Source organism: Lepidochelys olivacea, assembly GCF_965140295.1.
Source record: "Lepidochelys olivacea isolate rLepOli2 genome assembly, chromosome: 21".
NCBI classification, from domain to species: Eukaryota; Metazoa; Chordata; order Testudines; family Cheloniidae; genus Lepidochelys; species Lepidochelys olivacea.
This window is the reverse complement of record NC_140431.1, coordinates 14337999-14363232: the sequence shown is the minus strand read 5'-3', so window position 1 is coordinate 14363232 and position 25234 is coordinate 14337999. Positions and strand designations below refer to the sequence as shown.

Genomic DNA, 25234 nt, shown 5'->3' with positions numbered 1-25234 from the left:
AAAATTCACTTCAAAAATGGCCTCCTCTTACTCAGCAGATCAGCTTTTTGTGTATATCAGTGCCTCTGAGTAGGTTATTCCAAGCTAATGGCTAGAGGGGGCTCGGCAACCGTTTATGCAACCTCAACAAGTGAGGAGGACTGAAGATCTGCCATTTGCCTTCTGGTGTGCCCCCTCAGAGCTGAGCTCTGTGCCCCACAAATATTGGGCATCCCCCAGAAACCTGTCAGACATTGTACTAGATTAGATGTTCCATTGAATTGATCCAGTATGACAGCAGGTGGGATACAGGACTGTATATATAGCATTGATCTGATCCAGTGTGGTAAATCACCTTTGAGCTAACCACACATGAAGATTTTAGCCTAGAGAAAACTTTTGAGAAAGTTATGAAAAAGATGGTTACAGAAAAGCCTTTGACAGAGTCGAGTGGAATTGCTGTCTTACAACACTAAATATATTAATCTTTTCTCTTCTTTGCTAAAATGGATTAACTCCATATATAACGAATCAAGGAGTTGGATCAGGCATTGTATAGGCATGTCTGAGAGATCTTCTGAAGCCCCTTGTGCCCCACACCATTCAGATTCAAGAAATAGGTGAACATTGTCAATCAAATTAGTCTAATTCCTTCCTGCAACTCAAGCCTCAATTTTTTCTTCCTAATAATTTTTTTCTTAATACTATAACTACGGGATTTATGTTCATAGATCAGCATGTACCACGCTTAACTAATGAGACTCAGTGAAAGATGTTCAGCTTATGTAAATCTGCATAGCTCCTTTGAAATGGAGCTCCCTTGATTGACATCTGCTAAGGATCTGACCTAAAATATTTTGAGAAATGCACCTGATGTAAGTAAATGTGGTGCTTGTGCTCCAAATGTGATATATTGGATAAAGAAATCTGAACCACAAAAATTATCTGGGAAACTTCTCTGGGTACTCCTTTCAGTTGAGCTGTACATGGGCATGGAGGTCTGCTTGCGCAGATCCAGGTGCAGGATCAGGGCCTTTAAAGAACAACATTTGCTCAATTTCTTTTAAGGTCTGATAAAAAAAACATGACTCTAGAAACAAATGTATATCAAAGGGAATCAAATGTTGTTGGAGATCTTACACAATAAACCTGAGACTGCTCCACGTATGGAGGTGTGTAAAGCTGTAAGACAGCTGATAAAGTATAAATAGCTAGTGAATGAACAATTGGAACAGGGAAATAAAAGTTTTTGATCAAAGGTATCTCTCCTGGGTCATCTTTTCGGAAGATGATTCCACACAGAAGTTTCTCCATATTCTTTTTTCTTTGGTAATTGTATGTATCCCATGGTAATGGAAATCTGAAAGGTTCTGTCAGTACCTGAATATATTTGAGAAATTTCACAGAGAACTGGTTTATAGGCTGTGAAACAAGATCTTTTAAAAAGCCCTCTCTCTCCCCTATCCCTCCTGCCATACACACAAACAAAAAAACTCTCTAGAAGTCATTGGCTAAATACAGTGGTGTGAAATAGGTGGCTTCTTTCATATTATTTCACCTGGGCCAAATTCCACATTCCTTGGTCATGTTAAGTAGTACTTACTCAGAAGACTTGTCCCGTTAAGCTCAGTGGCAGTGAATAGTATTCATACCAACTAAGGGTGGCAGAGTGGGTTTCAAAGTGAATACAATGAAAGGAGGTGTCTCTTTGATTCCATTGCTGACAAAGTAGGGAGAGAAAGGGCTATGAATGACAGCCTGATATTACAGCTTCCTTGATTCTGCTGCTTCTCTGGAGAATATGGATGAAAACCCAACTAGTCTGGATTAGCCTGAACTCACAGAAAGTTTTATTATCCACTGTGCCACCCAAGGCACCACTCAAGGCCCACGTAAGCCCTTGAAATACAATTTAAGTGATGGGACCAGGTCTTGTGCTGGCCCCTCTGCACAAGGGAATCCCACCCAGAAATACAGCTACAACAGTATCATTAGATCTAAGTGTCCTCCAGTGATCAGTGTAGATATTCCATAATCAAATATACAGTGATTGATAGTTCTAAAAAAGAAAAGGAGTACTTGTGGCACCTTAGAGACTAAGCATCTACTTATTAATTTGTATGTTCAGACGGAACAAATCATTCCCATTCCTGCGCATTACCATGCCAAGATGAATGTATATTAGCTGTAAGCTCCTCACAGTCAGAATTATACATTCACCAGTTAATCCCCCCAACAACCCTGTGATGTAGGCAAGTATTATTATCCCTATTACACAGATAGAAATGGCTTGTCAGTGTCAGAGCCAGCAGTGAAACTATAGAGTTCCTGGCTTCCAGATCATTCCTATTGCCTGCAAAGACGTTTGTACCTGAGCTGTGTGATTTCACCTTTGAGCAATCATCACTGAACGTCACATCTGATAGAGCCATAGGAATAATAATAATACCTAGCTCTTATATAGCACTTTAAGTAAATTTCAAAGCACTTTGCAAAGGAGATCAGTATCATTATCCCCATTTTACAGATGGGGAAACTGAGGCACAGAGCAGGGGAAGCAGACCTTCCAACAGTCCCAGGTCTTTCCTGCTTTGACCCCCAAAATTCTCCATCCCAGCTGAAGTGAACATTTCCCCCATTCAAGGCTGCCGGCGGGAATGACAGTTTGCCTTAGGACCCCAAATTAAGTGGCATTGTGACCTGGCACATAGGGTTGCAAGCGCCACTCAGGTTTGGTCCAGCTGTCCCTCTGTCTCCATCTACAGAGGGGCAGACGGGCCAAACCTGAGTGGTGCTGTGTCCTGCTTTAGCCACTTGAAATTTGCGGCGGTGTGGGGAAGTGACTTGCCCAAGGTCCCCCTGCAAGTCAGTGGCAGAGCTGGAAATAAAACCCAGGTCTCTTGAGTCCCAGTCCAGTGCTCTACCCACAAAGCTGCTTTTGTGCCGTGGTTTTATGCTTTTCCTTTTTCTCCCCCTCCCTAGATGACATGGATGATCCAATGGAAATGGGGCTAAAGCATGAACTCTCTGAAGAAAATCCAAAGAAAGGAAAACGTGCCCGGAATAGAGAACAGACATAGATTCTGTAAGGACTTACCAAGATCTGCAGAATGGCAAAGAGAAGATCCAGACTTTCGTTGGGGGAATCATGTAAATAGTTAGTGATTGTACTGGATGAATGGCTAGTACTACAATTAAGCACAGTTCGGAACATTTAGTGTGCACCGGCACGTTCTACACGGACCAACTAATGCGTAATGCAGTGCACTTTAAAGATCCCACTCCCACCCCAGCGTTTACATTACTGCTCTGTGTAGACCAGCCCTAAAACTGCACTTGGTTGCGTGTGCCAACCCTACCTGTCGGCTCACAGTGCTTGATTCAGCAATGTGTACTAATGTGCAAGTGGAAATGTTAAGCACGCATGCAGTCCCATTGGTTTCAATACGACTACCCGGGTACTTAAAGTTAGACGTGTGCTAAATACCTTGTGAAACGGGGGCTGCCACCCAGTTTCCTAAAGCAGCACTATGTGCCATCACAGTAAGTTCCTGCAAAAATATGGGATAGGGATTTTTTTAAAACTGAATGCAAGCAAAAAGTCACTTTAAATTGAAACACTACGTTTGTGACATTTCAAAGAGAAGTAGAGTAGCCCATTGTCTTGTTGGGGGTTTTATTTGGGGAGGAGGTTGGTAGTTTTGTTTTAAATAGATTTTTGTTGTTGTTGTTGTTGAATTTTCTGTCTTATGCAAAGTGGAGTCCACAGAACAATCCACCATCATGCATGGTGTCCTCCTGTGTCTCTGGGACGCTCCTTGAGGGACTGGTGGGAAGGGCAACTCCAGCGGCAATCTGGCATCTCCAAGTTCCTTCACCCCAAAGAGCCCATGAACCTAGTATGGAAATGGCATGAATCATGACAATCAATGAGCCATGGAGAGAGGTCAGACATTTCTGGTGATAATGCTGGATCATCCAGTGGCCTTTGACAATGCTCATGACAAGATGTTGCTGGCACATCTGCAGGACCTGGCAGGAATGAATAAAATCCCATAGCTACACAGGCCTGAAGGGGATCAGTCCTGTCACCTGTGCTGTACAAAGTCTGCGTGAAGCTGCTGGGAGAAGAGATGGCATGCGGATGATATTCAGCTCTATGGTTCTTCATCAGACACAGTAGTTGCCAGGGGACCTGGATGAAAGCCAGTTCTCTAAAGCTTATGTGGGAGAAGATGGAGGTGCTGCTCATTAGCAAGGGAAAGTATTTTTGAGAGGAAGCACTGGTGCAATTTGTTACTGTTCCTATCTGCTCAGATGTGGTCAACACCCACCGTCTTGGGTGGTGTTAGACTCCTCACTGCTCCTAGCCGTACGAATTACATTAGTGTCCAGAAAACCTTTGCCAACTGCAGGTGGAAATGGGGGCTTGGATGTGGATCTTGCCTCATTATAGTCAAGTTGTCATGGGGCGACGACTCACTGGTGCAGTGCCTCCTGTTGGTCGTCCTGGGAATCAGCCCTTCCAGCCAGGAGTGCCCTCTGCAGCCAGTGTCTCGCCTGCCGCTGGCCCCCGTGTCCCTCCAGGACCCCGGTGCCCTCCTCATCCTGGTTCTGCCCCAGCAGTAACCCACAATCCGACTCTTCCCACCCAGGGAATCCCCCAACCCTCTACCCCCACCTTGCCTCAGTGGCCACTGCCAGTCACCATCTAGCCCCCGCTCCCTGGGGCAGACTGCAGTCTATGAACCACTCATCATCGGCAAGGGGGTTGGACCAGCTGCCTCTGCCTATCTCTGGGCTGCCCCTCTGCAGCCCCAGGACCCTTTCATAGGCCTTTCACTAGGCCTTCAGCCTGGGGCTTTGCTAGGCTGGAGCTCCTCAGCTCCCTCTGCCTTTCCCCAGCACGGCTCCACCCTAGGTACCCTTCTTAGCTTCCCAGGCAGCCAGGTCCTTCTCTCTCTAGGAAGTTAGAGAGAGTGTCTGTCTTCACTTTTGGCCCACAGCCCTCTTATAAGGGCCAGGTGGACGCTGATTAAGCTGGCCACAGAGCTGCTTTCCCAATCAGCCTGCTTTTCCCATTCACAGCCCTCTCCTGGGCTGCTTTAACCCCATCAGGGCAGGAGTGGGGTAGTCACCTCGCTACACAAGGTGTCAGTCATTACTCACAAGCCCCATATGGCCTGGACCTAAATCTCACTATCTAAAAGAGCACCTTTCCCTCTCTGACCTATGTTTATCAAGAGCACTGTAACTAACTGTCTTAAAGGTGACACTTGGGATGGCCAGAGGTAGGACCTTTAGTAGCAGTTCAATACCTCTGAAATTCATTACCACCAGACAATGTATTGTTATGCCAACAGGTGCTGATCTCATACACATTAAATCATTAACGTACAGATGCTCCCTGGGTTACGCAAGACCCGACTTACGCAAATACGCACTTACGGAAAAAGTTCCATAAACCAGAAATAGGATTTTTGAGTTGTGTAAATTTTTGCATAATGTATGAGTATATGTTTCCGACTTACGCAAGGCTTTCCGGAACAGAATGATTGCGTAAGTCAGGGGGCGTCTGTATAGGCACCCAGGATGAAACTCTCCGTAGAAAGAGTTAAAATTAACCATCTAGTCATTGTACCCAAGCAGCTAGTAAGGGGATTGTGTGGGTTAAAACACTCTCTTGTGGGCAATTTAACACTTTCTGAAGTTCCTTTGTATTGTAAAGCAGTTGCACAGAAGGAGGGTTGATGCCCACACTCACCTTTTGAGGCTATGTAGTGCTAGGTTAGCAGGTTTAGACATGGAGGTTCCCAGGTAAAGCCCAGAAGCTGAAGTAGGAGCAAGGAACAATGCGTTGAGCACAAAGATTCCAAAAGAAATGGAGACCCGAGACATCTGCTTCCTGGTCACAAAGCAGTGGTGTTTTAGCTGAAGTTTCTGCAGGAGGCAGTTACCCTTGTAGAGTTTGTGATCACTTGTTCAAGGGAACAGGACTTGGGAACAGGTTGTAAATAAACAAAATCCATATCATCAATTTCTTCTCCGGGGGAACCTGACCTAAAAGACCCTGAAATCTGCTACTGCTTGGGAAAAGGCCAACAATAATTAAATGTAAACTTGGCCACACATCCCGCTGTGCAGGCTTCCCACTTATTAAGAGTTATGATATCCTGAGCACATAGCCAACTGATCAGCCTTTCTCTGTTCTCTTGAGTGTGATGTTTGACTGTTCATATTTGGCAATGGTAGTGACTGGATTTAAGCTATGCAAAGCGCACTCAGCTACCAATGTGATGAGTGCCTTAAATACAAAATAATTCACCATACTGTCTGATGTTTTGTTTGTTTTATACGCAAAGAAAGCCAACCTTGTGCTTTCAGGCTGAATAACATTTATTATAGCCCCTGCTATTTTTTTTTCTATGCAGCTTATCTTTGCAAAGGTCTGTGTTTACATTGGGGCCAAAGTTGCCTATATTGGACACTTGCCGTCTTACTTATTGTCTTCTGCAGTTCCTTCCCCAACTGCATCCAAGCTTTTACGGCCCTTTTACTCTGCTCTGCTCCTTTTACGTGGTGTAAATGGGCCAGAGCAAGAGTGAAGATCTCACCCTTAAATTCTAAATGACATCATGTAATAAAGGGTGACCCAGGAATGTTAATAAGAGATTGTACTGACTCCCCTTAGGCTGACCACAGGTTTGAACCTGGGCCCTTCGCTGCTGAAAGCACAAACATCACTGCTTGAGCTAACGGAATAAATTCACTAGCTGTTAAACAGTATCAGATTCATAAACCTGCATTTGTGGACCAGCCCCTGGAGGGAGACAAAGGCAGTTTCTTTCCTAGGATGAGATACATGCTTCCTCCATCTGGTGAAGCTCATCCTGAGCATATGGGGTCTACTGGAGTTGAAGCCCTGCATAGGGCAACATTTTTGTAACTAACTGTCACAGAGTCCCTGGGTGATGCTCTGGAACTGCTCCCCATGAAGCCAGTCAGGACTCTGGGGAAGTCTCCTTTCTGTGAGCAGCCTGTCTTCAGGACACAAAGCTCACACAGCTTCCACCTTCCTGGGTCTGACCTCGGAGCATTCAGCATCCTCTACCCCTCCGTGCGCTTCCCACAGCGAGTCCGCTCAGGCGGGGCTCCTGGGAATGCCAGAGGGTCCTGCACCCCAACTTCGCAGTCAGACGTGACTCTCAGCCAGCCAGTAAAACAGAGGTTTATTAGACAACAGGAACATGGTCTAAAACTGAGCTTGTAGGTGCAGAGAACCGGATCCCTCAGCTGGGTCCATTTTGGGGGGCAGTGAGCCAGACAACCACGTCTGCCCTTCACTCCATGTCTCCAGCCAGCCCCAAACTGAAACTCCCTCCAGCCCCTCCTCCTCTGGGCTTTGTCCCTTTCCCGGGCCAGGAGGTCACCTGATTCCTTTGCTCTCCAACCCCTTTAGCTCTCACCTCGCAGGGGGGAAGGGCCAGGCCATCAGTTGCCAGGAAACAGGGTGTTCGCCATTCTCTGTGTCCAGACCCCTGCACACACTTGCCCTCTATGGCTCTGCAATGATCATACACCCTTACCCCACCACCTAGATACTTAAGAACTGCCTAGGGGAAACTGAGGCACCTCCACACTATTCAGAGGAAACATTAAGAACAGTCCCACTTCATCACACTAACCCTGCTTGGATTGATAATAAGGTTCAAACGCAAGACCTTCAATGGTAGAAACTTCACAGCTTGAGCTAAAGGACGAAGCGTAAAATTTTCAAAAATCACTGAGTGAGTTAGGAGTCTAAGCCCCAGAGACTTTCAATAAAACTTACCCTCCTAAGTACTTAAGTCACTTTTGAAAATAGGACTTAGGAGCCTAGTCACTTAGCCATTTTGAAAATTTTATATGTAATCCATTAGCTGGACACATTAGCAGACTTATAAATGTCTCATGTGGACCAGCCGCTATAAGGAGACAAAGGACTGCAAATTCTAATTTGGATTACAGAACCACCACTCTTTTTCAGTTTTTTCACTGTGTAATAGATTTTGTGGTTGTCAATCCTACAGATGAAGTTGCAACTTTTGCCCAGTTACAAACATCTCACTCACTCAGAAATTTTTCTTTAGGCTTGGAAATTTCTATACTTGGTGTCAGCAAAAAGATTTTTGTAAAGTTACATGAAAATTCATTCAGCTGTTAGTAAACCAAGCAGATACCCACTGTTTCATCACCATTGAAGCAGGCCCTAAATCTTTCCATTGACATTGTAATCTGTTAGATAAGGCCTGAGTTTGGTCGTTCGTGGGTTTGTTTGCATAGAGTTAACTCAAATTTGGCTACACTTTAAAACTTCAAACTTCATATTGTTTGCCGCTAGAGTTCAAAATGCAGAATTTTGGGGAAAAAATAGTTCTAAGTCATTGAAAATAGGGTTCTGGCATGTATAATACAAAGTGTCACTGTTAGAAGTTGCATAATCAGCTGTAGAACTACTAAAGAATTTAGTTAGACACAATTTCAGCACTCCAGTAGATTGTCTGCAATCTATATTGTCATGGAGAAGACTTATCCACAGAGTTTGAGTGGAGCTTATAGTTGGACATCATGGAGTAGATAATGTTCAGTGTGTAGTAAATCTAGTACTTTCAACCCAATTAGAATACAAACCTTATTTACTGTTATCTCTGGATGCAAAGAAGGCCTTTGACCGGGTAGAGTGGCAATATTTGTTTTGGCTCATTTTAAAAAACAGATTTTCAAGAAACCCTTCTGTATTGACAGACAGTCATGTATAAATCACATCAAGCAGCTTTGGTTATTAATGAGGCTAACCCCACCCCCATCCCCACCCCCATTTAGATTGCACCGAGGGGCAGAGATGTCCATCTTCCTCTATTCACTTTGGCCTTTCCTTGAATTTCTATGCCTGCTGAATTAGAATATATCCATTAAAGAACAAAGGGAGTCAGTCTTGGGAAAGTTGCCCCGTCACACTGTCTGGAGTGGTTCACAACTGTGAGTGCCTGCCTCCGGGCAGACTGGCAGAAAACAGGCAGATACCCCAAACTGGTGGTGATGTAATAAACTGCCAGTTTCCCAAAAGCCTTTTCAGGGTACCCAGATTGTCGTTGGGAATCTCCACTTTGCATCTGGTAAACTTCCCTGTAAGAGTCCAGAGATGAAAGATCTTTCCTTGAATCCATTCTTATCACTTATTGTCACAGAAAACAAGCTGACAGGGTCACTACCCACATGGACTTTTCCTTTGATGGTGATGAGTGAGAAATGCACTTAGGGTCTTTGACCACTGGTCATCACACACAGTGGCCACTTGCTTTGAAATTAGCACTTTTCAGTTAAAGTTTTTCATTTCCATTCCACAAAGCTGCTTTATCTTTTGATGGGTTATTTAGTTGCAGGAGTATATGCAATGTATATGTTTGCTATTACATTATAACAGGATACATATAAGTTAAAACAGTGCACATAAAAAGTTCTAGGGCTGTCAAGCAATTAAAATTAATTGCAATTAATCGCACGATTAAAAAATCATTATTAATTGCACAATTAATCACCCTCCAATTAATCGCCCCTTTAAACAATAGATTACCATTTATTTAAATATTTTTGGATGTTTTCTACATTTTCAAATATATTGATTTCAATTACAACACAATACAAAGTGTACAGTGCTCTCTTTATATTATTTTTATTACAAATATTTGCACTGTAAAAACAAAAGAAATAGTATTTTTCAATTCACCTAATACAAATACTGTAGTGCAATCTCTTTATCATGAAAGTTGAACTTACAAATGTAGAATTATGTACAAAAAAAACTGCATTCAAAAATAAAATAATATTAAACTTAAGAGCCTACAAGTCCACTCAGTCCTACTTGCTCAGCCAATTGCTTGAAAACAAGTTTGTTTATATTTGCAGGAGATAATGCTGCCCGCTTCTTGTTTACGATGTCACTAGAAAGTGAGAACAGGCATTCGTGTGGCACTATTGTAGCCGGCATCACAAGATATTTATGTGTGGGGGGTGGATCTGCTCCAGTGGTTGCACAAATGCAATGCAGTGTCCCTTTGCAGTGGGAAGGTGTGTGGCTTGCAGTCTTGATTGGAAAGTTCATGGGGGAAAAGTACAGCTGCTTTGTGATTCTTTCTTTCCCTGTTCCTTTCTCCGCACTTCACTAGATGAAGGGGCTGGATTTCCTGACACTGTGTGGGCTGGCTTGGGAAGGGTAAGCATTTGCAGTGGTTTACTTCTCCCTCTCCATGCAGGCACAATCTTCTATCTTAGTATATAATTTATTTCTGTTTGGATTGCCTCCCAGTCCTGTAGGTATATGTCCACAAATTTGGGGCGCAGCAGAAACTCTAGCTGGTTCTTAAGTTCCAGTGGTAGTACAAACATTCTGGGTCCATGTTCTCATAGCTCACCAAAACCTCTCCATTCTTGGGGTGAGCAGCAACACCAAGATCTCGCTGGCATAGATTGTTGGATCCCCACCACAGGACTGGGAAGCCACCTCCCTTTTCCAGTCAGGTACTTTCAGAACTGCTATGTTCTCTGTCTAGTTGATGGCCAGACTTAAAGAAAGACAGTGGGAACCATTAACATTGCCCCTAAAATAAATGCACCCCCAGCCCACCCACCCAGTCACACACTTAAAGACATTACATTGTTTTATAACTATTATTTCATGCTACCTAAAATTTTAAGCAGGTACTCCTTTCTGAGGGACTGCAAAAGTTATCTGAGAAATAAGGGTAATGAAACAATTGCATTCCTGAAATGCCGAAAAGTGTCTGTATTGTGGCCTTCAACAGCAAAGTTATGTCATGTAGGAGGATTTTTTTACCCGCTTTGAAGGGAAAGGAAAAATATAATGCTGCTCTTGTGATTGGCTTGGTAGGACCTTTTGGCTGAGAAGGGTGAACCCATCCTGCATGGGAGCCAGGAGCAGCAGCCGAGGACAGCAGGAGAAGAGGGAGGACACTTGAGGACCTGCTCATTGGCACTAACAGAAGGAGCCAGAATCAATTTGACTTTATGAGAGGAAGGGAAGAGTGGGAGGAACATTTTTGCCAGAGGCAGGAGTCAATAATGATCTGGTTACTGGAGCAGGACACTCGGAAAAGGGAACAGGAGCTTGCCCAAAGGGACCGGAAGCATATCCTGTTGCACTCCCAGGTACAAGTGGTGGTGGAAAGGATTCAGTCCTGCCTGCCACAATAGCCACTGCCAATGTCTGGGAACTGGCACCTTCTCCTCATCTGCCATCTTCTCCTCCTCCAGCTTCTGTTCTGATGACAGAACAAGGAGTGATGGTCTCAAGTTGCAGTGGGGGAGGTCTAGGTTGGATATTAGGAAAAACTTTTTCACTAGGAGGGTGGTGAAACACTGGAATGTGTTACCTAGGGAGGTGGTGGAATCTCCTTCCTTAGAGGTTTTTAAGGTCAGGCTTGACAAAGCCCTGGCTGGGATGATTTAGTTGGGGATTGGTCCTGCTTTGAGCAGGGGGTGGGACTAGATGACCTCCCGAGGTCCCTTCCAGCCCTGAGATTCTAGGATTCTAGGATTCTCTGATCTGCAGCCCAGGGTGCTGCTGAGATGGAGGATTCAAACCCCACCCCCAGGGACAAGACGGGGGCTGCAGGACTCCAGGCACAGCACCCTGCACTGGCACCCAAAGCCCCTCCTAGGGGAGGCTCTGTGACCATGTAGGAGGGGAAGAATGAGCCTGACTGAGACTGTGTCTGAAGGCTATCATGTGTCCTGCCCCCAAACCCCATGCAGGAGATGCCCCTGTTTGTCTCCCCTGGACTGTTTTCTGCAGCCGTTCCCCCCTTGTCTGGGGGAAAGGGAGTTCAAGGCCAAGAAAAACAAAGTCATAGTCATTATAGTTTGAATGTTCTTAGGGAGTCTAATCTGTTTTGCTTTCTTGCACAGTTGCTTTTAAAAATATGTTCAGAGTTCATAGACTATCAGGGTTGGAAAAGACCTCAGGAGGTCATCTAGTCCAATCCCCTGCTCAAAGCAGGACCAATCCCCAATTTTTACCCCAGATCCCTAAATGGTCCCCTTCAAGGATTGAACTCACAACCCTAGGTTTAGCAGGCCAGTGCTCAAACCACTGAGCTATCCCTCCCCCCATTTCTACATTCACTAGTTTCAGTAAATGTTATTTTTGTTTACTTATGTGTAGACCCTTCATTCTGGCTGTGATGAAAGGGTAAATTGTTTTGTTGTTTCCCTCCCTCCAGCTTTAGGCCCCACCAGTCAGTACCTTAAGTCACATAACTCCCCTGAATAGAAAAATGAAGGTCCTTTTTGTCCCTCCCAACTTACCCCAACTCCCTCCTCCTGTCCAGTTATATGTGAATAGAACATAGTAAACTGGAGACATGTAGAAAGTGCAATGTGCATGGAAATAACAGATAACTTTATTAACTGGGGAAGAAAAAGAAAAGGGTGGATAAAGTAATAGATGTACTCACCAAGATCTGCAACAACATCTGGCAGACCAATGAGTGGCCCTCCATGTGGACACAGTCACTAATCATCACTCTGCCAAAGAAAAGCAACCTGCAATTCTGTCAGAATTACCGGACCATAAACTTAATTAGCTATCCCAGCAAAGTGATGTTGAAAGTCATATTGAACAGATTGAAACCACAAGCAGAGAATATCATCACTGAAGAACAGGCTGGCTTTCATGCTGGAAGAAGTACAACAGAACAGATTTTCAATCTTCGTGTTCTATGTGAGAAGTACTTGCAACACCAGCAGGACATCTACCCTGTCGTTGTTGACTTCAAGAAGGCGTTTGACAGAGTATGGCATGAAGTTCTCTGGGCAACCATGAAGAAGTACAATGTTGGTTGAAGGCTTATTCTTACCATTAAACAACTGTATGGCAAGGCAATGGCACAATAGGACAGTGGTTTCGTACCACTGTTGGAATCCAGCAAGGTTGCCTTCTTTTGCCCACAGTGTTCAACATCTACTTGGAGCGCATAATGACTGATGCCCTAAAAGATCACATATGCACAGTCAGCACTGGGGGGCGGGGGGGGGGAGGGAGGCGAACAATCTCAAATCTTCGGTTTCCTGATGACATTGACGGCCTGGCAGGTAGCGAAGATGAACTTGCCAACCTTGTGAAATGATCAGATGAAACCTCCGCAAAATACGGTATGGAAAACCAGTGCAGAGAAAACCAAGCTGATGACAAACAAACGTGATGGGATCAGCTCACATATCACTGTAAGTGGACAAAAGCTGGAGACCGTGAAACAGTTCAAGTATTTGAGGGCAATCGTCACTGATGAAGGATCCAAGGCAGAAATTCGGGCAAGAACTGTGCAGACAACAGCAACAGTGGCAAAGCTAACGCCAATTTGGAGGAACAAGAACATCTCCCTGGAATCCAAACCGAAACTGCTGCATGCACTGGTCATCTCCATTTTTCTGTATGCATACGAGACATGGACCCTTATGGCAGAACTTGAATGGAAAATACAGGTAGTGGAGATGAGATACTTCCATAAAATCCTGGGCATCTCCTACTTTGACTGCATCACTATTGAAGAGGTCCATAACATCATTACCCAATGCACTGGGTCATATGAAGACCTCCTGATGACTGTGAAGAAGCACAAGCTGAAGTGGTATGGCCATGAAACAAGATCATCTGGCCTATCGAAGATCATCCTGTAAGGGACAGTACAGGGGAAGAGAAGAAGAGGTAGATGGAAGAGGAGATGGATTGATAACATGAAAGAGTGGACAGGAATGGACTTTGTGGAGACTCAAGCACTGAGACACAATCGTCAATGCAGTTATGGGAGTGATGATGATGGAAGGGATGTGGTGCTTTGTTTGGGACCAGGCTGAGGTCACCCCCTGCCTCCTTGCTGTTCCAAGATGTAGGCACAAATTACATCTAGGATTTCCCTGGTCTGCTGTGATCCAGCACCAGTACGAAAGTATACCGGATCAGGCTGTCAGTAAAGGCCTTGCAAGCCAGCCCTGTCCTGTGACCACTCTGTGCTTAAGTAGCCATCTTTAGTCTCACAAACATTATGAAGCACACAGCATGCCACAATAATGTGGATGGAATTATCCATATTGGCATGCGAATGTGCATGCATCACCAACAAGCCTTCAGCCATCCAAAGGCACACACCACTACCATCCTGAAACTGTAGTTTGAAGTTGATTTCACGTTTTTCAGGGACATTGATGTCTGGGTAGGGTTTCATTAGCCAGAGCAGGTATGTGGGATCTCCCAGAGTAACCGTGGGCACAGAAACACCATACAAAACCATGTTGTTTTGGGGAATAAAGTCCCTTCCTCCCCTTGTAAATATAGTCTCAATCTCCTCAGCACCCTTGCATCATGAACCTTTCCTGTGTATCCAAACCTCAGCATTTATGAACCTGCCTTTATGATTCACTAAGTCTCGAAGAACGAGTGAATAGTAATCTTTTCAACGGACATATTCACTCACTCCTTTCGGTGGGCAAAGTATGGGGATGTGAGTGCTAGTGATGGCCCCCATGTAGTTTGGAAACCCCATTCTCTGGAACCCAGCTCTAATTTCTGGACCTTTGGTGATGGCAACCATCTACATTATGAGTAGATGAGAGCGTCCAATATGGGTCTACAGAACTGAGTGTTCTGCCACTGTAGTGTTGGGGCCAGCTCCTCATGGAGCTCCAGGAATGACTGTTTCCTCCTTCTGAAGTTCTGCAGCAACGGGTCATCATCCTAAGCAAAGGGACATCATCTCTGTGTCATGGGATGCCAGTGGATCAGTCACCATCACAGTTACCCATCTTTGATTTGTAAGGAAGGTCCAAGTTCATTCCCCCAAGGTGCTCCCCAGTTGTGTATGCAGTGCATGCACATTTGTCCTGCAAGAAAGATCAGGAGCAGAAACACATATTCAGTCACTTGCTATGTCCTCCACCAAGTTTAGCAGGAGATAGGGATCAGCAGAAACACCCACTGACAAATGTGTGAAAGTAGTGGACAGTACCAATAACACACTGCAAGGAGGTTCCTAGAGTGTCTCCTGTAATTCACAGAATGCTGGAATACCACTCCTGAAATGCTAACGCCAAACATATATACCAAAAAGTGGAAGCGTGTATATGGGTATATGTGGGTATACAGCTTGTACCCATGTCAAGCACAGCATATGTGAACACTCAGCATGAGAATGGGGTACATGTGGGCGCATAAACATGGGTAAGTACCCCAGTATGTATGCCAATGTAGACATAGCCTTTAAATCTATCTATGTTTATCTCATCACTATGCTATCTAAGCACCTATGGTGAATGCGTTCCAAGAAGTTTTTGTGAGTTGTCTGGATTATGCAAGGAGATTTGAGACACTGTTTTTTTTTTGTTTTTTTTTTTAACTACAACCTCCTTCTAACACAAACTAAAAAAGTTTCACTAAGAGAGTCCTAACATATGGAAATACAGAGTCCGTGCCATAACTGGATCAATTGGTTCATTAGAGAGGGTAAATCCATTCATAAAAGTTCAAAGTTCATTAGGACAAATACAAATAATGGTCCCAAGTTGCAGTGTGTGAGGTTTAGGTTGGATATTTGGAAAAACTTTTTCACTAGGAGGGTGGTGAAGCACTGGAATGCGTTACCTAGGGAGGTGGTGGAATCTCCTTCCTTTGAGGTTTTTAAGGTCAGGCTTGACAAAGCCCTGGCTGGGATGATTTAGTTGGGGATTGGTCCTGCTTTGAGTAGGGGCTTGGACTAGATGACCTCCTGAGGTCCCTTCCAACCCTGATATTCTATGATTCTATGAAATGGCTAGTGACCAAAATAAATGAATTTTTTTTGTTATGGACCAAAGTAATTATCTGGCCACCATCACCATAGTATCTGAGCATCTCAGAATCATTCATGTATTTATCTTCACACACCCCTGTGAGGCAGGGCAGGGCAATTTTATAGATGTGGGAGCCAGGCCCAGAACCCAGAATTTAGGAGCCTAACTCCCATTGAAATCAATGGGCATTAAGCATCTAAATATCTTTGAATTTCTGGGCTTAAGTGACTTGCCCAAGGTCTTATAGGGAATCAGTAGTGGAGCAGAGACAGGAGACTAAGTCTCCCAAGTACTAAATAGTAACCTAGCCACTGGACCATCATTCCTTTCCAATTTTACCCATCCTGTGTTTACAAGAGCTGGTTAGTAGTCAAGGAGAAATGTCATGAAAATGTTTTCCATTTTTTTCCTTTTTAATATTATTTTTATTGTTATCAACATTTTTTATTTCATTTTAAATGTTCTGTCTAATTCTAGTATTTACTGCATTGGACTGCATGTCAGCAGATACCTTCGGTAGAAGAATGTTGAAATCACCTAGAATTTGTAGTGATTGAAGGATTATTCAGATATGCGCATGTACTCTTTGGATGTGCTTAGGGTGACCAGATAGCAACTGTGAAAAAACGGGACGGGGGTGGGGGGTAATAGGCGCCTATATAAGAAAAAGCCCCCAAAAACGGGACTGTCCCTATAAAATGGGACATCTGGTCACCCTAGATGTGCTTAGCTTCTGTGTCACAAAGAATAACGCAACATTTTCAAGGGATGCCATATTTGTATACGGAATAACCCGTCAACTGCTTAGGGGACATTACAACACAACCTACTTCACTGAAAGCCACTCTTGATGCAATTGTCCTAGATGATAAGCATAAGTCATGCACCTTCTGAGATTGTGTGATACTGCTCCAAGTTTATTCATCACCTTGCCACAAATCTAGCTCTTCTGCAAAAGCTTTTATAAACAAATCCATCTGGGATAATGTAAAAGCGGCAAGACTCTTTGCCTCTTTTACAGATCCAAACTAACACAGCTACCCCTCTGATCTGGGATAATGTTTGCTAAAGCATTTTGCCATTGGTCAGGCATATGTAATGCAAAATCTAGTCTTAAGTGGCTTCAAACCTGAAAACAAAATTGTACTCACTAAGGGCCAGATTGTCAGGGCTTGTCTACATCAGGAAGTTATTCTGGAATATGGTGGGTGTGGATTTAAAGTGCTATCGCCATTCCAGAATAAGAGTGCTCCCGTGAGGAACTATTCTGAAATAGTTTATTCTGCTAAGCCTTGACCCAGCAAATGAGCCTGTGGGGGTGCAAGGCGATAATATAATTTCTACCCCTACTCAAGATTCCTGTTTATACATCCAAGGATTGCATTAGCCCTTTTGGCCACAGCTTTTGGAAGCTCATGTGTAACCGATTATCTGTCATGATGCTCAAGTCTTTTTCTGAGTCACTGCTTCCCAGGATAGAGTTCCACACCCTGTAAGTACGGCCTACATTCTTTGTTCCTAGGTGTATAACTTTACATATTGAAACACAGGATATTTGCTTGTACCCAGGTTACCAAGTGATCCAAATCACTCTGTATCATTATTTATCTCTCTTCCAAACTTTGTCCTCTGCAAACTTTATCAGTGATGATTTTATATTTTCTTCAAAGTCATTGACAAAAGTGTAGGGCCAAGAACTGATCGCTGTGGAATCACACTAGAAATATATCCACCCAATGATGATTCACCATTTACAATTACATTTTACAGCGTGGGTGTGGAAGGACCAGTGAAGCAAGTCATTGGGTGGCAATTGTGAAGTAGCAGGGACAGTGGGAGGTGAAGGGACTAGTGGGGAGGGTCAGTGAGAGTTGACTGGGGAATGTGGGGCCCAGTGAGGGGTGAAGGGGTGATGCTTCCCTGGGTTGTGAGGCACCTCGCTACCTTAGCATGAGAAAGCCTCATCTGTGTCTGCTGTGGATCAGCTTCCCAACCCCACCAGCCACGGCATCTAAGTACTCCCTTTTAGGCCTCACAGGCCCTGACATCAGCCTACAAGTTACAGATTGGTGCACCCCAACCCTTGAGCCCTTTGAGCTTCTCTTTGATAGTCACAGATTTGCTGCTTCCAAAGAAACGGTACATCCCAGCTTACCAGTTCCACCTCAGATCACTGCTGTGCTTACCACACAGCACTGAGGTATGTTTATAGTGAAATCAGTATAAGTTTATTTAACAAAGCATAGAGATTCAAGCAGTAGCAACCAAGTATTGGAAACAAATGATTACATATAAAATAAAATCATAACATTCATTTTAAAGCCTAAGACTTAATTAACAAGATACTCTTAAGTCTAACCAAGTATTGCTCACCAAAACTTCTTGCAACACTTTACAGCCAGGTTGGCTGTGACCCTCTTTTCATGAGACAAGAATACTGTCATTTGCCTCACAGGTTAAGGACTCCATCTGTTTCCTTGCGTCCCAAAATATACCATAGCAATCTTTTGTCTTTATTCATAACCCTGAATTAGGTGGTCAGTTAGGGATTATTTGGAAGTGGGGAGTCCATGAGGGGTAATTGGGGGGTCAGTTGGGTGTGACTGGGGGTCAGCTGGGGTGATTGGTGTGGAGGGCTAGAAAGAGGACAGGGAGAGGTAATTGTGGGGTCAGTTGGGGATGATGAAGAGTAGGGGGGGTCAGTGGAGAAGTTAAGACGTAACTGGGGATCAACTGGGGTGATGGGGAGTGGGGGGTCAATGGAGAGGTCAGCGAAGGGTAACTGGGGGGGTCAGTTGAGGTGACTGTAGAATGAAGGGCCTAACGTGGGGTTAATGACGGTTAACTGGGGGTCAGTTGGAGGTGATGGGGTGTAGGGATGTCAATGTGGAAGTTAGTGAGGGGTAACTGAGGGTCAGTACTTGGGGTAATGATAGGGTTGCCAACTGTCTAATCATACAAACCCAAACACCCCAGCCCCACCCCTTCCCCAAAGCCCTGCCCCCCTCCCTCCATCCTCCCTCCCTGCATCACTTGCTCTCCCCCACCCTCGCTCACTTTCACGAGGCTGGGGCGGGGGGGGTGTGTGCTGGCTCTGGCCTAGGGCCAAGGGGTTTGGAATGTGGCGGGGGCTCCAGGCTGAGCCTGAGGCAGGGGTTTGGGGCATAGGAGGGAGTGTGGGGTGCAAGCTCTGGGAGGGAGTTTGGGTGCAAGAGGGGGTGCGGGCTCTGAGAAGGAGTTTGTGTTCGAGAGGGGGTTTGGAGTGCTGGCTCTGGGAGGGCGCTCAGGACTGAGGCAGGGGGTTGGGGTGCAGGAGGGGGTGCAGGCTCTGGGAGGGAGTTTGGGTGCGGGAGGGGGCTCAGGGCTGGGACAGGGGGTTGGAGAGTGGAAGGGAGTGGGGGGGGGGTGGGCTCCAGCCGGGCGGCGCTTATCTCTGGTGGCTCCCGGTCGGTGGCGCAGCAGGGCTAAGGAGGGTGCCCTGCTTGCCCTGGCCCTGCACCACTCCCGGAAGCAGCTGGCATGTCTCTGGGGCCCCGGGGATGAGGGAATAGGGGATGCCGTGCTCTGCCCCTGCCTGCAGGCACCGACCCCACAGCTCCCACTGGCCACGGTTCCTGGCCAACGGGAGCTGAGAAGTCCGTGCTTGAGACGGGGACAGCACGCGGAGATTCCCCTGCCCCTCCCCGCAGTGGCTGCAGGGACGTGCCAGCCGCTTCTGGGAGAGGTGCAGGGCCAGGGTAGGCAGGGAACCTGCCTTAGCCCTGCCGTGGCTCCAGACTTTCAACGGCCTAAAATCTCCCAGTTTGTCTTCAGTTGCCTCCCGGAGATAGAGCCCGATTCCGGGAGACTCCCGGCGAAACCGGAAGGGTTGTCAACCCTGGTAGAGGGTCAGTGAGAAGTAACTGGGGGTCTGTTGGGTTGACTGGAGAAAGAAGGGGCCAGTGTGAGGTTGGAGAACGAAGGGGGTCAGTTGGGGTGATGGGGGATCCACAGGGAGGTTAGTGCGGCTGCTTTGGGGGTTAGTTGAGGAGGATGGGATGAGGGGTGCCAATGGGGGCTAGTGGGTACAATGGGGGGGTCAGGTGGGGTGATGGGGGGGTCAGGGGGCAGTTGGGGAGTCACGATCTGATCTGCACATGTTGGACAGTGTTCATAAACCTGTTCAATTCTCCTTTGCGTAACAGGAAGTAGTTCCTACGTCCCGGAAGTGTTTCCCCAAGCACCCGGAAGTGATCTTGAATCGCGCCTGCGCAGAAAGGCGGCGGGCGGCAAATTCCGCTCCTTCCTCTTTTTTCCCTCCGGAAGTGGCTGGTGATTGGAGGGAGGCTGCTTCCCTCTGGCTGGCACGCCCAGGGCCCCGCTGCGAGGCGACCAGTGGGAGCGGCGGGAGGCTCCTGCCGCCGGAAGTGCGTTTTAACGGGCTCCTTCGGGGTCCGTCCCGCCGAGCGGGGCAGGGACGTGGGCCGCGGGCAGCGCCGGGCCCCGCTGGAGGGAGCCGCCCGCGCCCGGCAGGGGGAGTCGCCGGACCCGCCTGGCGCCGGGGCCGGGGCCGCTCCGGAGGAGCCGCCGCGCCCGGGGAGTGCCCTGGACAGCGCCCCCCTGCGCCGCGGGCGGCCGGGCGCCTCCCGGGCCCGCCCCCCGCGCCATGTCCGGGCCGCCGCTGGGGGCGCCGCAGAGCCCCGAGGAAGGGCCCGGCAGCGCCGCGCAGTGGTGAGTATCCGCCCCCGAGGGGGTCCCGGCCGGGCCGCCCGCAGGGCAGCGCGGGGCTGTGCCCGGGGAAGGGCCCGCGGGCTGGATCCTCTCGGCCGGGCGGCCCCGCCGCTGCCCCCGGGCCGGGCCTGGAGGCGGCAGCCACGGCAGGGGAGGGCACCGGCGAGCTGGTCTGGCCTGCCGCTGAGCTAGGGCCGCCCCGCAGCGGGAGCAGGACCCCGAGGCCCTGGGGGGCTGTGGTTTGTCACTGGGGCGAACCCAGCTTCGGGGCTCCCAGGCCCCCTCAAAGCACAGTGTGAAGCCGGGTAAGTAGCAGGCTTCGTTGGGCTCATGGAGGGTTACGAGGACAGGGGGAGACATTTGCGCTGGATCCTGACAGGGAATGGGAATCGGATTCGGGTCGGGAAGGATGGGGCAGAGGGGGTGTAGCCGACTTTCCCTGCTCTGCCCCAATGCTGGATTGGCGCGTGGTATGTTTTCTGTCCGTTCCGCTACCTAGGAACAGCAGAGAGCGTGTGCGCCCACTTGTGTTACACAGATATGGACAAGACCTGGTCTTGCCTTCATGGTTGAAGAGAGCACGTTATTCCCTTGTAAACCTGTGTTTTGCTTTTGATTTGGCAACTTTTTCTAGTGGCCAGAGTTGCTTTATCAAAGGAAAACTTCCTTAATTTTGGGAGCCAGTTTGTGGTTCCCTGCTCTAGGTCAGTCGCTTAAAGACATCGTGGGCATGGTGCATCAGTCTCAGAAGACCTGCTCTGTATATAGGCAACAATTTTCCTGAAAGACTGAGTGGGATCTAAGCCAATAGTGTCAAACTAGATAAAGGCTGTCCCAAAGTCTTAAGGGGGCAGCCATCAGTGAGGAGGAGGGCAAGCACTGCTTTCACTCCTTCTCCCATGAACATCACACAGAATTCAGGTTTCTCCCAATAAAAGGTATAGAAGGGTCTCTTCTTATGCAGACAGGACTGGCTGCAGGGCTATTCCCAGGGAAGGGTACGGGTAGTGGGTCTATAGGTGCAATAAATCCCTCTCAGTTGGCCAAAGATGGTTTCTCTCAGGAGCATGATTCAGAGCAAGACTTCCCCTTTTTACACCTCTGAGATGGAGAGGTCTTGTACTCCATACTGGATACTAATATAGAGAAGGGCAGTTACTGGTTCCCACTTGAGCCTTTTTTGTCAGTCAGTATCTTTGCAGGTATGGGTTAAGAACCTTTTAAAGGGAGGAAGCCAAATCTAATCAGTGCAATATAATAATTGTAATCTAAACAGTCCTTAGAAATAGCTTATCACTGTCAATAACTAAGCCAGGACCATTGTGCTTAGTTTGTCTTCTAGGTAGCTCCTTGTTAGAGGAGTGCCTAACGATTCAGTTCTATGAGAGGAGAGCTGCAATGCTGTTGTGACTGAGTGACATGTAGCTTCTGAGTCACAGAATCCCTATCCTACAGGTTACAGAAAGATCTGGGATGCACTGATCTCTCCAGTAAGCTAAGTTTACCTACTTCCCGCTAACTGCAGTTCTAGCCTTCAACATTGTTGTGTTTCTTTCTCTCTCCCAAGAGGCAACTGAGGAAACTCCATGATGTCTAAAATACATTTAAAAAAATGGAGCAAACACATTAGGTCTTGTTCTTGCATCAACTTTTTCACTGAAAACAGTGAGGAGGAGCTCTCTTGCTCAGAATCAGGTTCTGACTGTGAATCAGGACAGGTTGTTTCCTATGGAACTCTTATGGAACAGGAGAAGTCTATCAAACAGATGAGTTTGGAAAATGGTAAGCTGGAATACACTTTAGAGTTGTAACTATTCACAAAAAACATTCTTTGTCTAGTCCTAGACCTCCAAATATCCAGAAAAGCAACTAACTGTGAAAACAGAGCTTACTTATTGAATCTTGAGTCCGTTGAAAACGCCCTACAGTCTGAATGATACCTGGACTCTATTTGTTCCTAATCATGACTGTGAAATCTAAAGTTCTTCACACCCTCTGAGATTTAGAAATTAGATTGCTGTGTAGTATCAAGATTTAAAGTGGACATGGAATTGCAGCAATGGCTTCATAGGCTTTTTTATTTCATAGAATCATAGAATATCAGGGTTGGAAGGGACCTCAGGAGGTCATCTAGTCCAACCCCCTGCTCAAAGCAGGACCAATCCCCAACTAAATCATCCCAGCCAGGGCTTTGTCAAGCCTGACCTTAAAAACTTCTAAGGAAGGAGATTCCACCACCTCCCTAGGTAACGCATTCCAATGATTCCTGTGATTGGCGCAGCTCTGGTTCAGAAGTTAACATAGTTATTCTTGTTCTGGCAGTCTGCAACTCCTTGAAAAGCCACCAATTCTACAAGCCTTGAGTACTCAAAGTTAGAAGACGTTCTCGTCCTCACAATCCTGAAAAAGAAAAGGATTTGTTATGCTTCTCCCAGAACCATCTGGTAAAGCCAAAGCCCTGTGTACTCTAGAGAAAGCTGGAGGTTTTCAAGAACAAGCCGGACCTAAATTCTGGAGAAAGACCCTTAGCTCCTGTAGCCTCCACTGCAGTTTCTGGTTTTTTTTTCTAGGTTTTTCTAGGTTTAATTATCAAAAATATGCAGTTAATTTCCTTGTGGAGTTTGTTTTTTATATTCAATTTATTTTACGCTGGCCACACACTTCCAATTTACAATATGCATTAGATTGTCATCTTTAGGTTTCAGAGTTAACCTGTTAAGAGAATGGGGCCTGAATCATGGTGTCGTCACAAATTTGTAGCGAGTCAGCTGTCCGCTAGTGGATTTAATCACACTGACGTTCACAAAATGAACAATTTGATGACTGTGGTTAAAGGCACACTAAAAGGTAGCTAAAAGATAAGGAGGGAAACTGACGGTGTCCTCTTGCTTCTTTAAGGTATCCTGCAGGACTGAAATGGTATTGGCTTTTGCTTGTTTTGAAATTTTTCCTCTTCAGAGAGAGATGCATGTACTTTTTTTTCTTCTTTATGTCTTTCACATTAGAAATTGAGGACTTGCCTTTTGTAATAGCATAGAGAGCTGGTAAAACTATAGTGGAGATCCCATGCTAGTTAACCCTGACTCAGGGGAATATTATTTTTGTTCAAACGGAGATAGGAGAGGGAAATAACTATTGAACTAACACCTATTAACATACATGCTTGGATAAACATTTGGGAGAACAGGTTCTTAAGGATTCAACACCCTTCCCCTTCAGTTAATAGCTGAGAAAGTTCACAATATGTGACCTCTCGGGCACACCAGATTTGACATTCCTGATTATTCTAAGGTAAGAAAGAATCAGGATTTTAAAAAAAAAATATTTATTTATTTTGATATGGAGATCCTCAGACTGCCTTTCTATATCAAAAACAACAAAAAGCATTAAAAAATGGCCCAAACTCAGATTTTTTTCTGCTTTTGCAGTTCACTTTTGACCCTGTTCAAGCATTTTCTGCTGCCTTCCCACCACTCCCATTTCTGAACAGGAAGTTTAAAAAAATTGTCATGCATATTGTCACACCTGGACAAAAAAAACTCTGGCTCTTAAGTTCAGTAAAGGTAGCATCCCTATATCAGTTTCCTTTATCTGTCACGTGCTGAAAAAAGGTAGGACACTTACACCTGGGCTCTCTTCCTAAATTTCATACTGAAGAAATTGGACGGATCATTCTAGAGAAGATTTCAACCATTTTATCACTGCTTCTCTTCCTGGAAGTTCATCACCTTCATGTTCTATTCGAGAGTTTGGCTTATATTCAAGATTTAGTGCTTTGTCAAGAGTCATGACCCCAGGGGGAAAATAGACACCCTATAATTACAGTAAAATGGCAGTGAGAGATTGGGATGGCTTATTGAAGAACTAGGGAAAGTTTCTATTAAAATTTCATTTTATTTTATATTTTTAAAAAGCGAGGGGAGTGAAATGTAGAAAAACACAAAAATCTGAAACTGTTAAACTCATTTTAAGGATTTCTTTATCAACAATGTCACCAAGGAGCGTAAAACTAAAATTAGTAACTGGAGGTGGGTCCTCTTCCCTGTTCCTTTATCAGTGCCAGAGCTGTTAAGTTCTGCTTGAATGATAGGAGGAGTTTACCCATAATTCTTTACTAAAGGAGTTAAGCTTCATTTTAAAAAATAGATGCCATTTACTCACATGTGAGTGGACTGACTGGTGACTCATCGTTCCATTTAAATATACAAAATAATTCATAATCATATTCTCTAAAGGAAAAGAGATCTGCAATGTGGAGAAAAATGGCTTATAAGTCTCTCTGCTCCACCCACTTTATGATGTGTAAAGAAAGGTTGAGACTTTAAAAAATTCAAATTATTATTATTTTTTAAAAAACATTTGAAATGTCAATCCAGGTCTTTCCTAGTTTTGCTAAAAGACTCATCAGTGATCTCCAGTGTATATGATGAGCTTTCTCAACCATTAAATGAAGCAAGAGAAGTGTCACATCTTAACAAAGACTGCTTTTTCTCCTAATTGTTTAGTGTATGTTTGAATTAAACAGATGTAAACAAAACAGAACTTTTAAACTGTCTGACTAAAAATTCCTTTCCTTCCCCATTGTTCAGCTTTCAGTGTCTTGTAATGCTACAACTTGTTAGTCCTCCTTAGCGAATTGTCCATAAGACAAGTGTACCTTTACAGC

At 45.6% G+C, this 25234-nt stretch overlaps 2 protein-coding genes across 2 annotated transcripts in view; both read left to right on the top strand.

Moving 5' to 3' along the window:
* LOC311511061 (cryptochrome-1-like) overlaps nucleotides 1–6296 on the top strand; it is a 34264-nt gene extending 27968 nt beyond the window's left edge. The window contains exon 11 of the mRNA XM_084611352.1: nucleotides 2962–6296. Coding sequence (XP_084467478.1) covers nucleotides 2962–3059 — 98 coding nt within the window. The 3' untranslated portion in view covers nucleotides 3060–6296. The remainder of the gene's footprint in view (nucleotides 1–2961) is intronic.
* A 7231-nt stretch (nucleotides 6297–13527) lies between these two features.
* The window catches only part of LRIF1 (ligand dependent nuclear receptor interacting factor 1), a gene marked incomplete at its 5' end in the record, with an annotated part of 29500 nt that continues 17793 nt past the window's right edge, over nucleotides 13528–25234 (top strand). Inside the window, 3 exons of the mRNA XM_084611586.1 lie at nucleotides 13528–13709; nucleotides 19672–19738; nucleotides 20113–20568. Of these exons, the coding sequence (XP_084467712.1) occupies nucleotides 13528–13709; nucleotides 19672–19738; nucleotides 20113–20568 (705 nt within the window). The remainder of the gene's footprint in view (nucleotides 13710–19671; nucleotides 19739–20112; nucleotides 20569–25234) is intronic.